General features: G+C 38.8%; 1 protein-coding gene across 2 annotated transcripts in view; it reads left to right on the forward strand.

Annotated features, from left to right (window-relative positions):
• The window catches only part of MCCC1 (methylcrotonyl-CoA carboxylase subunit 1), a 41,309-nt gene extending 17,201 nt beyond the window's left edge, over window positions 1-24,108 (forward strand). For both annotated transcript variants that reach the window (XM_072142730.1, XM_072142731.1), the window contains exons 11-19: window positions 824-1,007; window positions 4,010-4,119; window positions 5,727-5,943; window positions 6,181-6,267; window positions 15,064-15,113; window positions 16,243-16,380; window positions 22,214-22,321; window positions 23,088-23,159; window positions 23,852-24,108. In XM_072142730.1, coding sequence (XP_071998831.1) covers window positions 824-1,007; window positions 4,010-4,119; window positions 5,727-5,943; window positions 6,181-6,267; window positions 15,064-15,113; window positions 16,243-16,380; window positions 22,214-22,321; window positions 23,088-23,159; window positions 23,852-23,968 — 1,083 coding nt within the window. In that variant the 3' untranslated portion in view covers window positions 23,969-24,108. The remainder of the gene's footprint in view (window positions 1-823; window positions 1,008-4,009; window positions 4,120-5,726; window positions 5,944-6,180; window positions 6,268-15,063; window positions 15,114-16,242; window positions 16,381-22,213; window positions 22,322-23,087; window positions 23,160-23,851) is intronic.
• The last annotated feature ends 496 nt before the right edge of the window (window positions 24,109-24,604 follow it).

Consider the following 24,604-nt stretch of genomic DNA (forward strand, 5'->3'; position numbering starts at 1 on the left):
CTATGAGATAGATTAGTCTGCCGATGGACTTCGGTCTTCTATTCATAACATTCAATTATGCATAGTAGCATTTTTATCAGTAACCATTTCAGAAAATATATGCCTATTAACTTTTCTGTTGTTGTGACCTACCGTTTTATACCGCAATCAACTCATTATTAAGATTTTGATAAAAAGCATTTTATATTAAAAGATTTAATGGGTGGGGGATATATTAAAGAGGACCTGTCACCCTCAAAGAGTTTATTAAGCAGCTCCTAGTGCTAAAACAGACACAGCAGTGTTACACTGCTAGCGTTATCAGAAACCTCAGATAATGCTAACTATCACTGCTGCGCTGTACACTACATACGCTGGACCGCTTTTAGGCGTATATATGAGGGGGCTGGATCAGTGGACGACGCATGACGCAGGGCAGTGACCGCCGGCCTAGGAGCGTTTCTATTGTACTCCGCAGCTGTGTTACATAGCGTTATCGGAGGTTTCTGATAGCGCTATCATTGTAACACTGCTGCGTCTGTTAAGCTCTCCTACTCGGAGAGTAAGCAGCTCCTAGTGCGGTTTTTGAGGGTGACAGGTCCACTTTAAGACTGACATAGGGCAGCCTGAATCTGCTAAGAGTTTTCAGCCTATAGTAGATCTGGAAGGGATCTTTGGCAGGTTGGGCTTGTTTAGACCAGAACTAAAGAGATTTTAGCTAAGGTCTCAGATGATTTTCTCATGGAGACTATATTAAGTACGGTGGACAGAGAAAAGAACTCCTGCTCTCACATTAAAACTGATGGAGATCACATAAATTGATGTCAGATATATACTTTTGCAGGTGGCAGCTGGGGAAAGGATCCCTATGACTCAGGATGAGATCACTCTGAACGGTCATGCATTTGAGGCTAGAATATATGCTGAAGATCCCCATAATAACTTCATGCCAGGGGCTGGCCCACTCATCCATCTCTCCACTCCACCAGCAGATGCCACTACTCGCATAGAGACTGGAGTACAACAAGGCAAGTCACATTCTTTTAAAAATGGGAAATGGATATTGTACCCTGGGCACTTACTCATAGATCCAGGCACTGTGACTGTGTAATCTTCTTATATTTGTTATCCATGGCCTCCTCCCTACTAAAATCAACTTTTAAAATAATGCTAACAAGCCTGAGGGGCGACCCTAGCCCCTTTGTGATCTAGTTTTACACTCTATTACACTGACTCACCCACAGAAGTTGAGGCAGATTGTAGATTGATGGTAGATTTCCTTTAATTCTAGGATTTTAATTCTAGGATATATCATAGAAAGGTATTAGGTGGTTTATCCTGAGTATAGTCCAAGTCATATGCTGAGAAATATCATAGGTCAAAGTGTATTTAATTTATTGCATGTAAGACGGGAAACAAAGCTTTCACAATAGATATCTTAAAATAGATGCTTGACTTTGCATATAGCCTGTAACACAATGCACAGACACTCCAGACATTGCTGTACTAAACCTGAACTACAGAGTAGGTTGCCCTTTCCCATTTTCACAACATGTAAGTGAATTGAAGTACATGTGCCACATGAGTACATGTGCCACCTGGTGGTGAATAAAGACAACTGCTATTTGTAAATGTCTACCTTCACAGTTTAGGGTTGATTCAAAGCAGGGGTGCACAACCTTTTTCTGTCAGAGGGCTGCATTGTCAGGGGGCCGCACTATTAACCAAAAACCCTAGGTGTGCCAAAAACCATAGTACAGCGCACAAACAAGACCATAATAATGATGGAAATTATCTAAACCCATGCAGGAGGTAATTGTGAATAACTGGCTGAACGCTGGGGCTCCGAACTGTGCCCTGCCAGCCAGGTATTCATACTTATTGGGGCAGATTTACTTACCCGGTCCATTCGCGATCCAGCGGCACGTTCTGTGTGGAGGATTCAGGTCTTCCGGCGATTCACTAAGGCAGTTCCCCCGATGTCCACTAGGTGTCGCTGCTGCGCTGAAGTTCGTCGGAATTCACTGAACTTCACCAAGCCGGGCTGGGTGCAGGTAAGCGCGTGTCAAGCGACACTTTTTTAAAAAAAATGCGGTGGTTTTTCTGAATCCGTCGGGTTTTCATACGGCCACGTGCATGCACGTGATTTCCGTTGCGTGCATGCCGGCGCCGATGCGCCACAATCCCATCGCGTGCGACCAAAAACGCGGGGTAATTCAGTAAAATTTGGCGCAAAATGGAAAAATTCAGGTAACCTGCTGTAAAAACGCGATTCGGGCCCTTCGTAAATGACCCCCACTATCTGCTGCACAGGGACGATCCTAGGCTTTTTGCTGCCCGAGTTGGAAACAATTTAACTATTATAATACTCCTCCCCATGTACAAGAATATAAATATAATACTGCGCCCCATGTACAAGAATATAAATATAATACTGTGCCCCATGTACAAGAATATAAATATAATACTTCCCCCTATGCACAAGAATATAACTACCATAATACTGCTCCTATGTACAAGAATATAATTACTTTAATACTGCCTCCTAGATACAAGAATATAACTGCTTTAATACTGCGCCCTATGTGCAAGAATATTACTATAATATGGCTCCCTATGTACAGGAATATAACTAATATAATACTGCCTCCTATGTACAAGAATATAACTACTATAATATTGCCCCCTATGTACAAGAATATAACTAATATAATACTGTCCCCTATGTACAAGGATATAACTACTATAATACTGTCCCCTATGTACAAGAATATAACTAATATAATACTGCATCCTATGTACAAGAATATAACTACTATAATATTGCCCCCTATGTACAAGAATATAACTAATATAATACTGTCCCCTATGTACAAGAATATAACTAATATAATACTGTCCCCTATGTACAAGGATATAACTAATATAATACTGTCCCCTATGTACAAGGATATAACTACTATAATACTGTCCCCTATGTACAAGGATATAACTACTATAATACTGTCCCCTATGTAGAAAGATATAACTACTATAATACCGCCCCTATGTACAGGAATATAACTACTATAATACCGCCCCTATGTACAGGAATATAACTACTATAATACTGCCCCCTATGTACAAGAATACATAAAACTGCCCCCTATGTACAAGAATATAACTACTACAATACTGCCCCCTTTGTACAAGAATATAACTACTACAATACTGCCCCCTTTGTACAAGAATATAACTACTATAATACTGCCCCCTATGTACAAGAATATAACTACTATAATACTGCCCCCTAGGTACAAGAATATAACTACTATAATACTGCCCCCTAGGTACAAGAATATAACTACTATAATACTGCCCCCTAGGTACAAGAATATAACTACTATAATACTGCCCCCTAGGTACAAGAATATAACTACTATAATACTGCCCCCTAGGTACAAGAATATAACTACTATAATACTGCCCCCTAGGTACAAGAATATAACTACTATAATACTGCCCCCTATGTACAAGAATATAACTACTATAATACTGCCCCCTATGTACAAGAATATAACTACTATAATACTGCCCCCCATGTACAAGAATATAACTACTATAATACTGCCCCCACCAGGTCTTGTTTCTCTTCTCACTCAGGCAGCCCTCCTCAATGTCCGCTGCCCTCTTCTATCACAGTAAACCACCCCAGGCCTCACAAATCAAACCCCTCCCTCAGGTCTAGTTATATTTTACTAGTTCTATTTCATTTTAATACTCAATATGGCAAATGTCACCACATTGGTTAGATCAAGGTGTATTTCATTTCATATTTTTGGGACTATTTTTCCTATTAATACATTATCAATTAAAAGTTGTGTTGTGAAGCAGTCTGCTCTTCTCCCATACACAATTTCTTTCAAAGGAAACCTTGTATATGGCAAATAGTAGAGAAAATTCAGAAAATTGTACAAGTTATGCTTAGAGCCATATGCTTTCAGTTATATCTTTAAGCTCAATGTTCTGCTGTTTCTTGTATTTCTAAAAGGTGATGAAGTATCTGTACACTACGATCCCATGATTGCCAAATTAGTCGTGTGGGCCAAAGATCGGCAAGCAGCACTAACCAAGTTAAAGTTTTGCTTGCAACAGTACAATGTAAGTTTAAAAAAAATCCTTAAGTATAAAGTTTAAAGCATTGAGCTCAAGAGAGTCCTCCTGTGATTGGAGCAATCTGCCATACCAGGCACAGCTGCCCAAATATATAAGCCTATAGAAACCATAAACTTGGGTTCTGTGACCTTATCATTCTGCTGATCAGCAAGGCTAGACCTGGGATTTCAGTACTCGGGGAAACATTGATGTCCTCCACTGCGAATACACTATCAATACAGGCGGTCCCCTACTTAAGAACACTCGACTTACAGACCCCTAGTTACAAACGTAGCTCTTGCAATTTACTGTACTTTAGCCCTAGGCTACAATAAACAGCTATAACAGTAAACAAAAGCGTCTGCAATTAAGCTTTATTATTAATCCTGTTCTTATGAAAATCCAACATTTTTAAAATCCAATGGTCACAGAGACCAAAACATTTTTGACTGGGATTACAATTCTAAAATATACAGTTCCGACTTACATACAAATTCAACTTAAGAACAAACCTGCAGAACCTGTACATAACCTGGGGACTGCCTGTATATATATTACAAAGAAACCCTTTAAGTTTTTGCCAATAATATTAATGTTGGTCACTTTGAAATTTGATAAATGTAGCAATAAATTGTTCTCATTTGTATAGATCTGAAATTGCAGAAGATATGTTACATTCTCTTGACGTGAGTGTGACTGTTTAAAATGAATGATAAGGTCCCTCTAATATTCTATCTGCATACTTGTTCAGGGTGGTATTGTGGTATTGCTGTTCTCAAGTGAGAAATGTCCAAAAAGCTTATTAAATGTGCTAAAGCAGCCTAACACTAGTTACCTATGGATATTTATGTCCATATGTGTATATATATTGGGGTTATATAAGACTGATATAATATGGAGCTCGTAAGTTTATGGTAACAGGCTTGACATTTCTGCTTCTGGCTACCTTTATAAACGTCTTTTTATAGACAACCAGTGTGTATATGAGTAGACTTGTATGAAGTATATATCCATTATTTTAGGGACGTATCCACACATTCTAGTTGTCTTTTCAGCTGTGACAATAGCAGCATAATTGTCAATGTAAATCCCATGCTTTCACCTTAAAAACATGCAGTTATTGGCTATTGAGTGTCTCCAGACAGCAGCTGGAATGTGTGGATGCGCCCTCTAATGGTTTAATGGTAACAATACAGGTAGTCCCTGCGTTACATACAAGATAGGGTCTGTAGGTTTGTTCTTAAGTTGAATTTGTATGAAAGTCGGAACTGTATATTTTATCATTGAAAACCCAGCCAAAATGTTTTGGTTGTCTGTCACAATTGTATTTTAAAAATGTTGGGTTGTCATTAGAACCAGGATTAACCCTAAAACTCCATTGTAGACATCATTTATAACTGTTATAGCTGTTAATTGTAGCCTAGGACTAAAGTACAGTAAATTACCAAAATCCAGAGGTCCGTTTGTAACTAGGGGTCGTCTGTAAGTCGGGTGTTCTTAAGTAGGGACCGCCTGTATAATGAATTGCGTAAATGAGTAAATGAGTTGTCAAATTATCTTCTAGACTTTTAGATTTCTTTATGAACAATATTTTGTCCACTCTTGTTTTCCAGATTGTAGGCCTGAACACCAATATTGATTTCCTACTCAGTCTGTCTGGACACCCGGCCTTTGAAGCAGGGGATGTCCATACTAATTTTATCCCCCTGCATTATAATGAACTCTTTCCTCCTAAGAAGGGGACCTCCAGTGAGATGTTGTGCCAGGCTGCGCTAGGCCTTATCCTGAAAGAGCAGCTCTTAACCAATGAGTTCAATCTGCAGTGGGAAGGTTTGTCATTGTTTGGTTCCTTCATTCCTTAGTCAGTTGATTACAGATATTTGCTAAGGTTATTATGTCATACTCTCCTTCCCTATGGCTATAACTGACATGACATTGGGGTTTGGCAGATTTTGCAGTTTTCATACACTTTAGTTGGTAAGAATCTTCATGTGATGGATCATGAATGACCAGTACTTCTGGATCAGTGGCTGAATACTAATTAATATTTCCCATTTTCTTATGTAGATAAGTTCTCTCCGTTTGCATCCAGCAGCGGTAGACGTCTAAATGTACTGTATACCAGGAACCTTTCCTTAATGGATGGAGAAAATAGTAAGTGGCTTGCATGTGGTTTAGCAGTTCTGTTGATGACTATCTTTGCACTATGAAAGTCCATTGGTGGGTTGTCTTGGTCTTTTGAAAACATGGCTGCTTTCTTTTACAAAATGTGCACAAACAGCTCAGCCAATCAGGATACAGAATCAGTGTTACTGCTTGTACAGAGATCTAGAGCAGAGCAAGACAGGGAGACACAGAGCACTGGAGCTCTGCATCCCACAGTCATCTACTACATCACAAAGATAAAGATATATTAACCCCTTAACGCTCTGCGCCGTAGCTCTACGGCGCAGAGGTGTAAGGGATGTATGAAGAGGGCTCACGGGCTGAGTCCTCTTCATACAGAGGTGGGGGTTTTTGCATTTTGCACAAAACCCCCACCGCTAATAACCGCGGTCGGTGCTTGCCATCTTTTTTTCGATCGCCACGCCCCCGAACGTCATCGGGGGGCGGCGATCGGTTACCATGGTAGCCTCGGGTCTTCTTTTGACACGAGGCTACATGGTTTATGCAGGTTTGTTACAATGAGCCAGTGGCTCATTGTAATGTATGACCTGCAAAAACGCCATATATTGCAATACTGTAGTATTGCAGTATATGGTAGGAGCGATCTGACCATCTAGGGTTAATGTACCCTAGATGGTCTAAAAAATAGTGAAAAAAAAAAGTTTAAAAAATAAAAAAAATTAATAAAATATTAAAAGTTCAAATCACCCCCCTTTCCCTAGAATGGATATAAAACATAACAAACAGTAAAAATCACAGACATATTAGGTATCGCCGCGTCCCAAAATGCCCGATCTATCAAAATATAAAAACGGTTACGGCCGGCGGTGACCTCCGAGGCGGGAAATGGCGCCCAAATGTCCGAAATGCGACTTTTACACCTTTTTACATAACATAAAAAATGATCAAAATGTCGCACAGACCTCAAAATGGTAGCAATGAAAACGTCGCCTCATTTCGCAAAAAATGACCCCTCACACATTTCCGTGCGCCAAAGTATGAAAAAGTTATTAGCGTCAGAAGATGGCAAAATTTTTTTTTTCTTTTTTGTACACATTCGTTTAATTTTTGAAAATGTATTAAAACACAATAAAACCTATATAAATTTGGTATCACCGCGATCACACCGAACCAAAGAATAAAGTAGGTGTGTTATTTGGAGCGAAGAGTGAAAGTCGTAAAAACTGAGCCCACAAGAACGTGACGCACGTGCGTTTTTTTTTCAATTTTTCCACATTTGGAATTTTTTTTCAGCTTCGCAGTACACGGCATGTTAAAATAAATAACATTACGGGAAAGTTAAATTTGTTACGCACAAAATAAGCCCTCACACAGGTCTGTACACGTAAAAATGAAAAAGTTATGGATTTTTGAAGTTGGAGAGCGAGAAATTAGCCGAAAAACCCTCCGTCCTTAAGGGGTTAAGGGTGTGCTCACATATGGCAGTAACCAATGTGTTTTCAAACGCATCAGAACAGCTGAGAAAAGGAGATTTACCTGATTACATAGTTGTTAACATAACGCTAATGCATACATTTTGTTAACACAATGCTAACACATGTTTGTTAACGCAATATTTATAGCTATGTAATCAGGTAATGTCCTATTCTAAGCTGTTCTGATGTGTTTGAAAATGCATGGATTACTGCCATGTGTGAACGCACACTAAAGCATGTCCACCTACAGCTACATGGGAATAAATAGATGAACACATGGCAGCATCATAGTATGTGTGCATATGTTTTTTTTTATTTTTATTTTATTTTTAGTTTTGTTTTTAAAAAATACACACATATATAGTTCCAATATTAAAGCTGAACAAAAGGTAAACCGCAATTGCATTTCAATTGTTGCATATCATGCACATTTTGTACAATATTCATTGCACCGTGTAAGAGGTAGAAGATGTAAGAAGAGAAAAGAAGAAGGAAGGGAGTAAAAGATTAAAGAAAAACAAAAAGAAGAGAAAAGAGAGAGGAAAAAAAAGCATATATATATTTTTTTTTAATTAACTCTCTAGTGTCATCATAAAATATGAATGAGATTTTAGGCAGTATTCCTTTCATAGCCTGGCCATGGCTTCCACAATTCATCTAAATCATTGATCTTTATAATACCTTGTTGCCCAAGACATTTTTCCATTCTCCATGTGGAATTAACTAAAGAAATCATTTCAGTAATCGTTGGGCTAGCTTCATCCTTCCATTTTTTAACCAGTATAACTCTAGCTGCTATTAATAACCCATTTATATTTGTGTTTTTTTTTAGTAAGTCCCTTGAAACAATATTCAAAAGTGCCCAATCTGGTGAGAGTCCAAGGGAAACCCCAGCTACCAATTCTATTATCCGTCCAGTAGCTACTTAGCTTCGGGCATGACCATAGTATATGGTATAGGGTTGTTTTTTTTCCACAGTGTCTCCAACATAAGTCAGATTGGTCAGAAAGATCTCCCAATTTCCTGCTCCCATTTGTTCATATATCCAAGTTTTCCTTTGCTAGTGGTCTCAGTAAATTCTGAATATGCTGGTGAAATACCGCCTTTGTATTTAACTTTTGATGTCAAAAATCTAAAAAATCTGGATGGGTTTGACTCATTAATTCCATTGCCCATAACATTTCTGACCGATCTTAAAAAGGATTTCAATTTTTCATACACCATAAATTCAGTTGCTGGTATATGAAATTTTTCCCGTTATAAGATCAAACGTACATAAGCCATCTTCAATCCAAATATCAGCTAATGATGAAATCCCCTGCCTTTTCCAGATGTTTAAATTTATGTCAATTATACAGGCACTCAGAATGGCCAATCTCAAGTCTGATGGTTCCAGTATTAAATATTTTTTGATCTTCTGCTGTATTGTGCAGAATTTAATCCATACCGTAAGCATCAATCTGGTAGTATCGAGAAGATGGGTATGTCCTTTCTTTAAATCGCAAACTCCACCTCTGTCTGCATCCAGTTTTCCGAAAGGCTCTCTGACCAACATCTCTTGCATGCCTCCAAGATTATCGCTTGATGATATATAAATATATTTGGGAGGCCTGCACCGCCCTACCATCTATTAGCATATAATGTTTGACTGGAGACTCTTGCAGGTTTATTGTTCCAGACAAATTGGGTCAAAATCTTCTGGATTTTCTTGAGAGAAAATTCCGAAAATGATAGGGGAATACATCGAAAGTAATAAAGGATTATAGGAAGTAGATTACTTTTAATGGCACTTATTCTTTCCAGCCATGATAATGATTTTGGGAGTTTTTTAATCAAGGTTTTTAATTTGTCTATTAAATTCGTACTATTTAAATTAATAATTACTTCCAAAGTAGGGCCTAGCATAATTCCCAAATACTTTGTGCCGCTACTTGTCCATGCAAAGGAAAACTTAGAACTGATCTTTTGTTTCAGCTCTCTAGTTTCATTTATTAAAAAAATATTACTTTTTGTTTCATTTATTTTATAGTAGGATAAGCTAGAGTATTTAGTATTAATTTTCCTTACCTCTTCTAGGGAAGAAAGTGGGTCTAGACAAGTAATAATTATGTCATCAGCATATAAACCTATTACATGCTCTGACTCCTTGCTTTTGATCCCATGGATGTCTGGATTTCTTCTTATGGCCTGGGCTAGGGGTTCCTTCATTAAGTTGAAAATCAATGGATATAGAGGGCATCCCTGCCTAACTCCGTTTGTTATGGAGAACCTTTTTGAGATATGCCCCATTCCAGAAACATATGCCTTTGGGTTAGAGTATAGGGACATTATCAATCCCAAAAATCTGGAAGAAAAGCCAACCTGGATCAGGAACGCTTCCAGGAACCCCCAGTGCACCCTGTCAAATGCTTTTTCAGCATCTATTGACAGGACTGCACATGGGGATCCCTGGAGCCCCACCAGTTGTATTAAATTGATTATTCTGCGTGTAGCATCCCTAGTTTGTTTTCTAGGCATAAAACCTACTTGATCCAAATTTATCAAAGTATTTAAAACTAGGGTCAGTCTGGTGGCTATTATGGATGAAAAATTTTTTAGATCACTATTTAAAAGGGATATTGGTCTATAATTGTCAGGGCGAGTTGGATCTTTATTTTCTTTATGTATAGTAACTACTTTTGCCAGTAACATTTCTTCCGGTATTTTCTCCCCTGCCCTAAATGTATTGAACAAAATAGTGAGGTGGGGCGCCAATGTATCTTTCATTTCAATATAATAGCCGTTCGAAAATACATGGGGGCCCGTGGATTTCCCTTTTTTCAATCTTTCAATGGCCAATTTAACTTCTCCCAGCATAAATTCTGCATCCAAGATCTTATTTTGGCCAGAATTTAACCCCTTAACGCTGAAGCCACTTTTCACCTTCCTGACACGGCCCATTTTTTCAAATCTGCCCTGTGTCACTATAAGTGGTTATAACTTCGGAACGCTTTAACATATCCAAGTGATTTTAAAATAGTTTTCTCGTGACACATTGTACTTCATGTTAGTTGAAAAATTTTGGTGGTATGTTTTGCATTTATTTATGAGAAAATCAGATATTTGGTGAAAATTTGGAAAAATTCTTGATTTTCAAACTTCAAAATGTTCTACTTTTTCCATACATAGTCATAACCGCAAAAATACTTAATAACTAACATTCACCGAATGTCTTCTTTATGTGGACATGGTTTTTTATGCATACTCTTATTTTTGTAGGATGTTATGAGGCTTTGAACGTTAGGTGCGATTTTTCACATTTTCATAAAAAACGCAAAATCCTGCTATTGAGGGACCTGCTCTGGTTTCAAATCACTTTGAGAGGCCTAAATAAAAGTAAAACCCCATAAATTACCCCATTATAGAAACGACACCCTTCAACGTACGTAAAACAACTTTTATGAAGTTTGTTAACCCTTTAATTGTTTTACAGGGGTTAAAACAAAATCGGATGCAATTTTGAAAGGGAAATTTTTTTGGCTAAATTAATGTGTTTTTAAAAAAATGTACAAATTTTCAGTGGATAAAATACCAAAACGCTCCACAAAATCTGATACCCTATCCCTCCCGCGTATAAAAATCCCCCATATGTGGTGGTAACCTGCTGTATGGGCACACGCCAGGGCATCAAAGAGAAGCTGCGCCATTCAGAGCAGATTATGCATTGTCACTTTTTATTGGCTATACAATCTTTATTTTTTGGGCAATTTGGACATATAGGGGCTTATTTTTTGCGACATGAGATGCACTTTACAAATACTTCATTTTAGTGGGTCATTAGCTTATTGATGAGGTTTTATTAACTCTTGAATGTATGGGTGAAAAGAAAATGGTCAATTTTGGTTTCCTTTCTTTTTGTATATTTTGGGGGTCGTACACCGTACACTAAAAATACTATATTATCTTTATTCTATAGGTCACTATGATTACAGTGATACCTCATTTATATAGTTTTTCATTTATTTTTACAATTTTACTGGATAAAAACTAATATAGAGGAAATCTCATTTGTTTTTGCATCGCCATCTTTTTGGAGGCGTAACTTTAATATTTTTTGGTTGACAGAGCTAGTTTAGGACTTATTTTTTACGTGTTGAGTTGTTCTTTTGAGTAGTACCATTTTGGCGCACATAACTTTTTTTGATCACTTTTTAGAACATTTTTGTGCAGAGATTTTATGAAAAATTAACATTTTTGGCGTGTTTTTCGGGTTTTGTTTTTACAGCGTTCACAGAGCGGGTCCAATAATGTTTCTGAGTTATTGTACGGATTGTTACGGACGCGACGATACCAAATATGTGGGGTTTTTTTGGCGATTTTGTGTTTTTCTCCCTTTATTGCATGTGTATAGGGAATATTTGTGTTTAGGGGACTTTAACTTTATTTAATTAATTATTTTTATTCAAAAATGTTTTTATTTAATGTTTTTAACTTTTTTTATTTACTTTTACAGGTAAGCTTGAAGAAGCGATCCACGGATCGCTTGTTCAAGCTATTCTTCACATTACACAGTGTAATAAAGATGTATTACACTGTGTAATGTAACACACTGTGCATGCGGACCCCCCCGGTAAGCGCCGCGGGGGGGGGGGGGGGTGTTCGATTCACTTTAAATTCCCCCTAAGGGTGTCTGTTATTTTATTTAGTACTTTTGATACAAACTTTTTCTGGCCCACATTCGGAGCATGAATATTTACTATGGTAAATAGTTCACCAAAAATTTCACACTCTAGAATAATGTATCTGCCTTCTATATCACTAATATTGTTAATCAGTCTAAATTTAACTTTTTTATTTATGGCAATTAATACTCCCCCCCCCTTTTTTTTTTTCTTCATTTGCCCCGAAAAATATTACCGGGAACTGGGGGTCAGTAAATCTATAGTTGTCCTTTTCTAGCAGGTGCGTTTCCAGTAGAAGTACTAGATCACAGTTATTTCTTTTAACCTCTTTCCAAACTGTGTGTCTTTTGACTGGTAGATTTAGGCCACATACATTCCAACTAAGAATATGCAAGCTATCCGTTCCCATTATCATTTATTTGTATTTTAATATACCACCCACCTAATCTCACTCGCCAATAGTCCCTTTCTTATTATAGACAACAGGATGACACCAATTTTTATTGACGTAAACTTTCTAGAGGATATAATATAAGCAGTGAAGAAAGAATAGATAAAAAGCACGAGGAGAAAATTAAAAACAAAAAAAATACTTCTACATCTAGCGACCACCGATAGGGGGCTGTGGGACCAATCCATAGCCAGGATCAGAAACAGCTATCTGACACCTGGCCGGGAGAAGCCAATCAGCAGGACAGTCCATCATACTTTCTGCCATTCAACTGGGAGTTTTTTTGGTAGTAATGGCACATTTGGTTTATGGAGCTCAGCTTCTTTAAGCCAACCCCATGCCAGGAACAGCTTCTCTGCATCATAAATTGTATTGCAAAAAAAAGTCTCAGAATCCTTCTGAAATATTCGATATGAATGGGGGTTCCCATTAAGACTTATATCTTTTTTTTGTAGAATTGTTATCGTGTTGAATTCTCCTCTTTTGGAGAGTGTTGTTGGACAGACATCTTGAAACACCTTAATATTTTTAAACTTCTCCGGTATAGAATCTCTTCTCCTGAAAGTTTTAACAAAGTCCTCCTTAATATGGTAGTAGTGAATTCTAGCAATGATATCTCTTGGCGCCTCTGCTGGCGCATTCCGTGGTTTTTTAATCCTATGGATTCTATCGATCATTAACTCAGAGTCCGTAGCTTCTGGCAGAACTGAAGACATCAAATCCCATACAAAGTTAAGCAGCTCCGTGTCTGTTACTGATTCCATAATCCCTCTAAAACGTAGATTGTTCCTGCGGGAACGATCTTCCAGATCCATCAATTTTGTTTGTTGTAAATAGTTTCTTGCAACTGGCCGGCGATGTCTATTAGGGAGTTACATATGTCCGCCATGACTGAGAGTTGATTTTCCACCTGGGATGTCCGCTCACCAAGGGCCGTGATTTCTTTCCTTAGTTCTTTTGTTTGATTTTCCAAATCTTGCTTGATGTTCAAATGTAATTTATTTAATAATTTTTCCATTGATGTTTCCACCATTCCTTGAACCTCCATTGCATCCATCATCCTCGAGTGGGGTGGGGACTGATCTCCATCTTCTTCAACTACATTTTTCACGCCTGTATTCCCTTGAAGTTTTTTATTACTTGCAGGTGACATTTTACTCTTCTTTTCCGTTTCTTTAGTATTCTCAGCCAAATATACACGGGAATGTTTGGGCGAGAAGTAATTTGTCATATCTTCTTTAGCTTTCAAAATATATGTATACACACATATAGGGAAACCTCTCCAGAAGACCACCTCTCTAAAAGGACCACCTCCCTAAAAGTTTTTTTATTCAATCACTGATTTTTTTTATTTTTTGGCCTGTATAAATAGATCTGCTCAAAGAGGTTGCACTGTATGTATACTGTGCTGTGTGTGCAGGATGTTATGCCAGTCATTAGAACTGATGGGGAGCCTGAGCTCTGTCTTTATTTTTGCCCACAAACTTTTATACATGCACACACTTCTACTATAGTCAAAGACAAACAGCCCTGCTACATGCCATTCCTGGTATTTAATTGGATATCCTGAAGCATGTGATCAGTCACAGGATTATGACATTACAGCTGGTCCTGTAGTTGCCAGGACCGGGCATGTGCTAGAGACCCCTCCCCCCACCCTCCTTTCCTTCCTGTCTGGCTTGGTTGCCAGACAGCCTAAGAGATAAAGTAACTGCTAGCTTCCAGCCTGTTAGCTGACAAACTGCTGCAGATAGCTAATGAGTGTAAGGGTGTATTCACACACAGTATGCCCGTCGTCTGTTGGAGAGGAGGTGGCCCCTCCTCCCTCCATAGGAAACAGCGGCGCACGGCCGCACACCAGGGAAAAGATAGAACATGCTCTATCTTTTCCTGGTGTACGTCGCGTAACAGTGCCACACATGTGTGGCACCGCACCGCCACCGTGCGGCCATTGCCGTCTATGGGGACGTATATACAGCCGCAGATTTGCGGCCGCATGTATGTTCCCGTGGATGGCCGTGTGAATGAACCCAAAATTAGAGAATTGCTTATTTTGGCTTAGTGCACAGCTAGGCAAAAGTTTTTATACTTTACAGTTGTACTTTAATATTTCTATTTTTGTTACCATTTCACCCCTTTTAGATCATGCTTCATGGTGCCATGGACTGAAGGTTGTTCTCCTTTGTGTTAATCTCTCAGATTGTTTTTTAAATTATATATATATTATGTTTTACAGAAGTGGATATGAAAATAACATATAATCAGGATGGATCATATGGTATACAGGTAACTGCACAACTCTCTTTTCTGTTTTGTGTGTGGCCACCTGCTGGCAGTTATAAGTACTCTTTATTTGCAGCTGTGAAATTGGACTCTGCAATGACTTTTTTCAGTTTCCAGTCACACATTCAGTTTTTCAGATGCCGTTTTGGAAGCCAAATGCAGTTGTGGATCATAATGGTTGAATGGGAAAAGATTCTTCTCCTCTTTTTTTTTTTTTTTTTTTTTTTTAAACTCCACTCCTGGCAAAAACTGGATCTTAAAAACGGAAAGTGTGAAAACGCACCGTAGTGTACGGAATGAAGCATCTGTCCCCAATAAAAACAATAAGAGGAAGATTTAACGAGTCTAACCAGGGTAATTCTGGAGTCGTCATGAGAAAAAATTGAACATGCACAAATTTACTAAGGAAAGCAAAGGATATTTAAAGGAACACTCCAGTCAAAGATGTTTCATTGAATAAGGCATGGCGCAGGGCCTGAAGGGAGGAGCATGATTATTGTATTCCTAGAACCTTGAGTCCTTGTCCTTCAGGCCCTGCACAAAGTATAAATCACTGAATCACCTGTGACTGGGGTGTTCCTTTAAGCCTACATTTACATGAACGTTTGGCCGTAGATATGCCCCCTCATAGACGACAATAGCCGAATGGATTGGTCCACTGAGCACACCGTGTGGTCACCGGACTGTTCTGTAGCCACAAAAAGATAAAGTTCTATCTTCGGCCATATTTATGGCTCTGCAACATTATTTTCAATTGTTGAGGGGAGGGTTTCCCCAGTGCGGCTCCCGTACGCCTGCCCGGCTGCAGCCAGGTGGGCATACGTTTGTGTAAATGCAGCCGAATTCTGAAAATATTCAATAGCCAATCCTCATATGGGTACTCTTTAAACACCCAGCATCCCCATAGATCCATCAGATCTCATCAGAGAATGGAACAGAACCCTGAACCCTCTGTTCTTTGTGTAGTGGTCAGGTTAGGTTACTGAAAGCGGCAGCTAAGCGTTAGTAACTCAGATCTACCATTACAACAATGATAGAGCTTTCTGCTTTCTACTCCGTTGCTGTATGCAGATGGCATTCATAGCTATGGATTTCATGATATCGCCAATCTTTTATTGTGTTTGTGTTGCAGATCAGTGACAGAGTCTTCCAAGTATCTGGAGAACTTGTGAATGAGGGCAACGTGACTTACTTGAAATGCTCGGTCGATGGAACATGTTCTAAATCCAAGCTTATTATGATTGATCACAATATACATCTTTTCTCAATGGTAATTAATATTCTATTGTTTAGCATACTGTATTAGAAAGTGATTACCATTGATTATAATTAATACAATTAATTCCATGGTGGCTTACATGAACAAAGGGGTGTTTATACACTACATAAAAACAAATACAAAATATGTACCACAGAAAAGAGGATCCTGGAGAGGACAAGTAGAGGACCCTGCTTGTGAGGGATCTCTCTTCCTCTCCTCCAAAATAGAAAAAAACCCACTGTCATCTAGAGCTCATTTAACCCCTTCCCGACATTTGACGTAATAGTACTGCATCGCGGGAGGTGCGTTCCCGCAAAATGCAGTACTATTACGTCAAGCTTCTGGCCCCGGCTCCTGAACGGAGCCGGGGCCAGAAGCTGCGGGTGTCGGCTATATGTTATAGCTGACACCCGCCTCTAACACCCGCGATCGGAGATTTCTCCGATCGCGGGTGTTAACCCCTAACACGCCGCGGTCGCGCTGACCGCGGTGTGTTAGAGGCATTTAAAGATATTTAAATGTGAATCGGACCCCCCCGCGGCGCTTACCGGGGGGGTCCGCTCCTCCGATCGCAGCCCCGGGACTGCGCGATCCTCCTCTCGGTGCCGGGTCCCTGCCTCCTGGCAGGACCCGGCTGTAAGACACTGGGCATGCGCAGCATGCTCAGTGTCTTACATTACACAGTGCAATACATCTGTATTGCACTGTGTAACCTGTAAAATAGCTTGAACAAGTGATCAGAAGATCACTTGTTCAAGCTAAGATGTCAGTAAATGTAAAAAAAGTAAAAATAAATAAATAAAGGTTTTTTACAGTAAAAATAAATAATAAAAGAAAGTGAAAGTCCCCCCAAACACCACATTTCCCTTTACACAAGTAATAAAGTATAAAAAACACTAAATCACGAAAAAACCCCACTTATTTGGTATCGCCGCGTCCGTAACAATCTGTACAATAAATCCTAATCATAATTGGACCCGCTCGGTGAACGTGGTAAAAAAAAAAAAAAACAAAAACTTGCCAAAAATTAAAACTTTTTATCAAATTGCTTTACAAAAAATGTTCTAAAAAGTGATCCGAAAAAGTTACAAGCACCAAAATGATACCAATGAAAAGAGCAACTTGTCACGCAAAAAATAAGCTTACAACCAGCTCCGTCAACTAAAAAATACTATAATTATGCCGCTATAAAAATGGCAATACTAAAACAAATGCAATTTTTTCTATTCTAGTTTTCCTTCAATAAAATTGGACAAATAAAAATAAAACTATATAAATGAGGTATCACCGTAATCGTAGTGATCCGTAGAATAAAGATAATATATTATTGTTATGCTACACTGAACAACCCCCCAAAAAAATGCTAAAAATCCAAAACAAGAATTGATGATTTTATTTTCCTCCACACGTAAAAAGTTAATAAAATTTCTTCAATAAGCTAAAAACCCACTAAAATTAAGTTTTTTTTTACAGTGCATCTCGTCTCGCAAAAAATAAGCCCTTATTTGTCTAAATTGCTTAAAAAATAAATAAATATTGTATAGCCTATTCCCAACGAGCGTTGTTATAGAACGGTGCGGCGGGTAGTGACTTTCCAACACCGGTCAGGGTAAGACGGCGGCTGTTCACTGATCTGGGTAAGACGGTGGTTGTTCCTGACAGCCATCCATCCTGCCCCATGGACCAGAAGGGTTACGTCCCCCCCACACACCCCCAGTTTATTATCGCTGCTACTGGCTCATCAATTCAGACGAGTCAATAGCAGCGAATTTACTTATGACGTCAGCAATACCGGTCACCATGTCTATAGACACGGTGATCGGGGCAGGGTGGCGGCTGTTCCTGACAGCCACCAATTTTGCCTTGCGGTCCAGAGGGGTTTTGTTGCCCCCCTCTGTCCATGTTTGCCGCTATTTGCTGGTCGATTTGGTCCAGCCAAAAGCAGCAATATTCGTCACAATGGGCATCGCTAGGGTGAATAAAAGCAACACTTGGTGATAATTTCCCTACTAAAACGAAGATTTGGTACAAAAGTGCGGGCCGTGTACATTGTACAGATTATGCTGTACAACTCCTACGAGCTGTTCCAATGTGCACGTCCTGCCGTATCATTTCTCCGTTTTCAAGAGGAAGATATTAGGAAACTAATATTGGGACAAGAAGGACGGAGCCCCAGTACCTCTGGTTTAGATGTTCCTGTGTTTTGCCAGGACAGCATTTTCCCGGTGAATTCTGCTGCTTCTAATGGTAGGACTCAATAAAGAGTCTGTTCCAAAAGAGAAGTTAGGATGGACACTATGTACTAAGAGACCTGCGACAACTCCAGAGTGACAAAAGTTTAGTTGGTCCCCTGGTATATTCTACCTCCTTATACACTAGACATTCACAATTCACGCCCAACCTATTGTGAATTAATTTCGGTAAAATGAATAATTGTAACAACTGTTATGTCCCGTTGCTCCCTATACCCCTCCATTATTTCATAAGGGGCGCCACATAATGGGCACTGAACTTTCCAGAAATAATTGCAATTTCCATCTTGGACTCCGTTGCACATCATATTTGGAAACCACCTATATGTTCAAAATGCTCATTTCACCACATGTATTACACTACACCACATATTACACCTTGCTATATTCCCCAAGGGGTGTACATTCAACAATTAGGGTCACTTTTCGGGTTTTCCTCTGTTTTGGTACCACTACGGCTCTCCAAATGTATCCTGACACATGTGAAGGATTTCTTACAAATTTGGCCTCTAAAAGACAAACATCCCTCTTTTCCTCTACTGTGCGCCTATAAAGCATTTTATAGGCACATGTGGGGTACTTCTACACTCGGGAGAAATAGTTTTACACCTTTTTTGGGGTTATTTAATATATTATCCCTTGTGGCATACATAAATTAGGGGTAAAGTGACATTTATAGGAAAATTTTCACCTTTTTAATGATTCGGGCCTAATTGGATCATTCACCTGTAGGGGCAAATACATATATTACACATTGCAAAATTCTCTAAGGGGTGTGCATTCAAAGATTAGCATCACTTTTCGGATTCTTATCTGTTTTATACCACTAGGGTTCTCCAAATGCATGTCAAACATTTCTGTCAAATTTGGCTTCTAAAAGGCAAACATTCCCCTTTCCTTTTACTGTGCGCCCATACAACATTTTATATACACATGTGGGGTACTTCTACACTCGAGAGAAATAGGTTTACACATTTTGAGGGGTTATTCCATTTTTTTATCCCTTGTGGCTATATAAAATTAGGAGTAAAATGACCTTTATAAGAAAATGTTCACCTTTTATCTATTTAAGTCCTAATTAAATCAAACACCTTTACGGACAAATACACATATTACACCTTGCTAAATTCTCTATGGGGTGTGCTTTCCAAAATGGTGATACTTGTTGGGGTTCCCCTCTGTTTTGGTACCACTACGGCTCTCTAAATGCATCCTGACACATGTAGAGGATGTCTGTCAAATTTGGCTTGTAAAAGGCCAACGCCCCTCTTTCCCTTCTGAGCTTCACTGCGTACCCATACAACATTTTATTTGCATGTGTGGGGCAATTTTATACTCGGGAGAAATGCTAGTACACATTTTTTGGGGTTGTTTCATCTTTAATGCCTTATGGGATACAAAAATTAGCCGTAAAAGTGACTTTTTTGTGAAAATGTTCACCTTTTTCCTTTTAGGGACCTAATTGAAGCAAACACCTGTAGGGGAAAATACACATATTACACATTGCTAAATTCTCCAAAGGGTGCACTTTCCAAAATGGTGACACTTGTTGGGGTTCCCCTCTGTTTTGGTACCACTAGGGCTCTCCAAATGCATCCTGACACATGTAAAGGATGATTGTCAAATCTGGCTTCTAAAAGGCCAAAGCCCCACTTTCCCTTCTGAGCCCTACTGTGCACCCATACAACACTTTATATGCAAAAGTGGTGCAGTTCTGTGCTTAGGAGAAATAGTTTTACACATTTATGGGGTTGTTTCATCTTTTATCCCTTGTGGCTTACAAAATTTTGGGGTAAAAGTGACTTTTTTGAGAAAATTTTCACCTTTTTTCCCTTTTGGGGCCTAATTGAATCAAACACCTATTGGGGAAAATACACAAATTACACGTTGCTAAACTCTCCAAGGGGTGTACTTTCCAAAATGGTGTCTCATGTTGGGGCTTTCCTCTGTTTTGGTACCACTATGGCTCTCCAAATGCATCCTGACACATGTAAACTTTTTCAGCCATATTTGCCCTGCAAAAACGAAACAACGCTCTTTCCATTCCAAGTGCCCCCCTGTGCCCGTACAGCAGGGTACAGTGACAAAATGGGTATTGGCATACTCAAGAGGAATTGCCCTCAACATTGTAAAATGCATTTTCCTTTTTAACCCATTGTGAAGGTGCAAATTTTAGTGTTAAATGAATCTATATTAAGATAAAATTACATTTCTCTAATTTCACTTTCATTTATCTTTCACGCTCATGAAACGCTCATAGGGTTAACAAAATTCCCAAAGGTTGTTTTGAATATTTTGAGGGGTGTAGTTTCTAAAATGGTGTCATTTGTGGGGGGTTTCTGTCATGTGGGCCTTATAAAGTCACTTCTAACTAAATTGACCCTCCAAAAGTAGGTTTTGATGATTTTCGTAAAAATCTGAAAAATTGCACCTAAAGTTATAAGCCTCCTAACATCCAAAATAAAGGAAAAGATGTTTGAAAAATGATGCCAAGTTAAAGCAGACATATGGAAAATGTTAGTTATCAAGTTATTTTAGTGCTATGACCAACTTTCCAAAAAGTAGAAAATTTTGAATTTGGAAAACATTGTTTTTTTCAAAATTTTTGCCAAATTTCCATTTATTTCATAAATAAATACTAAATATATTTATTAAATTTCTCAACCAGCATGAAGTACAATGTGTCACGAAAAAACAATCTCAAAATCAACTGGATATGTTAAAGCGTTCCAAAGTTATAACCACTTAAATAGACACATGTCAGATTTTAAAAAATGGTCCGTGTCAGGAAGGTGAAAAGTGGCTTCAGCGTTAAGGGGTTAAAGGGATTTTGGAACATTTGGAAGGAGCAGCGTATGGTTAAATGTTCTCACAACTCTGCAGGTCCCGGGTTGCAGCTATAACATCTCCAGGGCTTCTATCCCTTATTACACTTGCTAATTGTGCATGTGGCTTCTGAGCCAATTGCTGGCCTCAATGTTCATGTGTAATACAAAGGCACGTGGCCACTGAGCACAGGCAGAGAGGTGAATACATTTTTTTTCTTCCATAGCAAAACTTAATTTTAGAAATATACAAAAGAGGTTGAAGTGCTTTGGGGGTGTTAGCAGAGTGTTGGGGGGCTCCAGTTCCACATCTTGCTGGAACCAGGAGTGAAGTATCTGAAGAAGGAAGGATGAGTGAAGGCTCAGGGTGGTGGTAAGGTAGCAGGGGGCGTTGTTATTTCTGTGGAGTTGTATGTGCTGTGCTAATGCCCCCCAAGGCTCTTCTGCCTCATTTGCATATTTCTAAAGTACATCTTTGGCATGGAAACGTACACATAGGTAGAGTATACTGGAAAGACCAAACCTGTTCTGTGTCTTCAACTAAAGTACATCTTTGGCATGGAAACGTACACATAGGTAGAGTATACTGGAAAGACACAACACGTTCTGTGTATTCAACTATAACTGGTTTTCGCTCACAATAACTGATGACCTAACAGAGATGTGAACTGACTGTAAGGAGGCCAATAATAATCAAAAAATGTATATCGGTTACAGAGGTGATCTTAAGCTTTTATATGTGATCTGTCTCATGTTATCCTGCAGGAAGGCAGCGTGCAGCTGGGTATACCCGTTCCAAAATTTCTATCAGAAGTGAGCACATCCGGGAGCCAAGGAGGGGCTGTAGCTCCAATGACTGGAACTATAGAAAAGGTAAAGTTCCTTCAAACAGGTGTAAAAAATCCTGCACTGCGTTATAACTGCACTGGCTGAAATGATCTGTATCCAGCAGGTTTATTGTCATCATTTCATGCTGTTCTCACATGGCATTCATTGGTTTTTATAACACTACAGTATTAGATGGAGAACTATGGTCTGCAGCTCTGCTTTTGACAAAAATAATCCCAAAACCTTTGAAGTCAATGGTATCCAGAAATGTAACCATTTCATGGTATGATATGTACAATGCTGCTTTTTTTGTTCTTTTAATCAGTGTTTGTGGGCAAGCCTGACATTGCTATAAGTGAAACATTTTTTTAGCAAAAACTGGTAACTGTTCGCACTTTTTGTTATTTTTATTTTTTATGTTTGTTTTTTCAGCCTTCGCCTCATGAGATAACCAGCTCTAAATACCACTCCTAAGAGGATGTTCACACATATTTTATTTAGCTGATTTTTCAACCTTCAAACCGCTTCCAAAACCAATTTTGAGGTTTTTGATTTGCTTTTGACAAGGTTTTCTAGCCTTCTATTGCTATGAATACATTTTTACTTGCTGTGATTTTTAAAAACTGCCTAAAGAAAAATCTCACTTGTTTTATAAAGTCAATGTAAGTGGATGATCTAAAAGAGGTTGATGGTAGCCTTAGTCTGCACCATAATAAGGCTAACCTAATGCATATTTGTAGGGAATCTATGCTGCATGTACAGCTTCTTTTTTATGCCATCTGTTATTTTATAATACTGTATTTGATTTCAGGTGTTTGTAAAGGCTGGCGATAAAGTAGAAGCTGGAGATCCTCTAATGGTCATGATTGCAATGAAAATGGAGGTAAATATTCTGGAATAAGACTTGTCTGATAAAGAAAAAGGAAATACAGTGTATACTTGTGTATAAGCTGAGTTTTTCAGCACAAAAAATGTGCTAAAAAAACACACCACGGCTTATACACAAGTGTATAAAAACAGTAAACTTATATACTCGCCTTCCGATTCTCCCCGTGGCTCCTCTTCCTCCTTCTCTTCACTCATAACAGAGTGGGCAGAGGCGCTACCATGCACTCTGCCCACCGACACACACTAGGAAGTGGTGGAATCGCTGCTGCTGCCGTCATAATGTGCACTGGCGCACAGAGTGCATGGACGTGTCTCTGCCCACTCTGTTTTACAAGTGAAGAGCAGGAGGAAGAGGAGCCGCACACTGGGGGGCTGCAGGGCATTTTGTTAATAGGGGGGCTGCAGGGCATTTTGTTAATAGGGGGGCTGCAGGGCATTTTGTTAATAGGGGGGCTGCAGGGCATTTTGTTAATAGGGGGGCTGCAGGGCATTTTGTTAATAGGGGGGCTGCAGGGCATTTGAATTCTAGGAGGCAGGAAAATTAGGACAAAATTCTCAGCAGTATCGGGTCAGCAGTATCTTTGTTTTTTTTTTATTTTTGGCCTGGGGCTACGATACTCTTGGGAAGGGAAACCATGTGACCCAATATGCTGCATTGCAATTAAAAAAAATATCTGTTTCTTATAGCACACAATACGAGCACCCAAGGCTGGGACCATCAAAAAAGTTTTCTTCAAAGAAGGTGTCCAGGCTAGCAGACACGCTCCACTTGTTGAGTTTGAAGAAGAAGCAGATTCTGAATAATTTCCATGAAATTACCTCCCCTTGTGTTATTACAAGATTTTACAACAATTTTTGGTTCTATGTGGCTGTTACTTTATATATGTTATAAACTGTTTTACAAACAGAAGGCAAAATAAAATTACTGGTGATTTGTAACACTACCTGACTCTCCTATGTGTACACGTTCTCCAGTAAACACTACAGGAAAAAACCTGATACATTGCAGTATGCCAAGTGCTATAGCCACGTTAAAGGGGTTGTCCACTTTCACAAAAGATAGAAAATATTTGCTGAAAGGAAAAGTTATCCAATTTTACAATATACTTTCTGTATCAATTCCTTTTAGTTTTCTAGATCTCTGCTTGCTGTCCTCCTATATAAAGCGTCTTTGTTTACTTCCATTGGATAGAAATCTGTCCATGTGATAATAACGGTTCTTGCACCTGCATGTCCATCACATGGACAGATTTCTATCCATTGGAAGTAAAAATAAAAGCTTTTATAGCAGGACAGCAAGCAGAGATCTAGAAAACCGTGAGGAATAAATACAGAAAGTATATTTGAAAATTGTATAACTTTTCCTTACACAAACCATATCAAATATTTGTTGAAAATGGACAATCCCTTTAATGTAAGGTAATAAAGTAATGTACAGTA

Source organism: Engystomops pustulosus, chromosome 3 (genome assembly GCF_040894005.1).
Source record: "Engystomops pustulosus chromosome 3, aEngPut4.maternal, whole genome shotgun sequence".
NCBI lineage: Eukaryota > Metazoa > Chordata > Amphibia > Anura > Leptodactylidae > Engystomops > Engystomops pustulosus.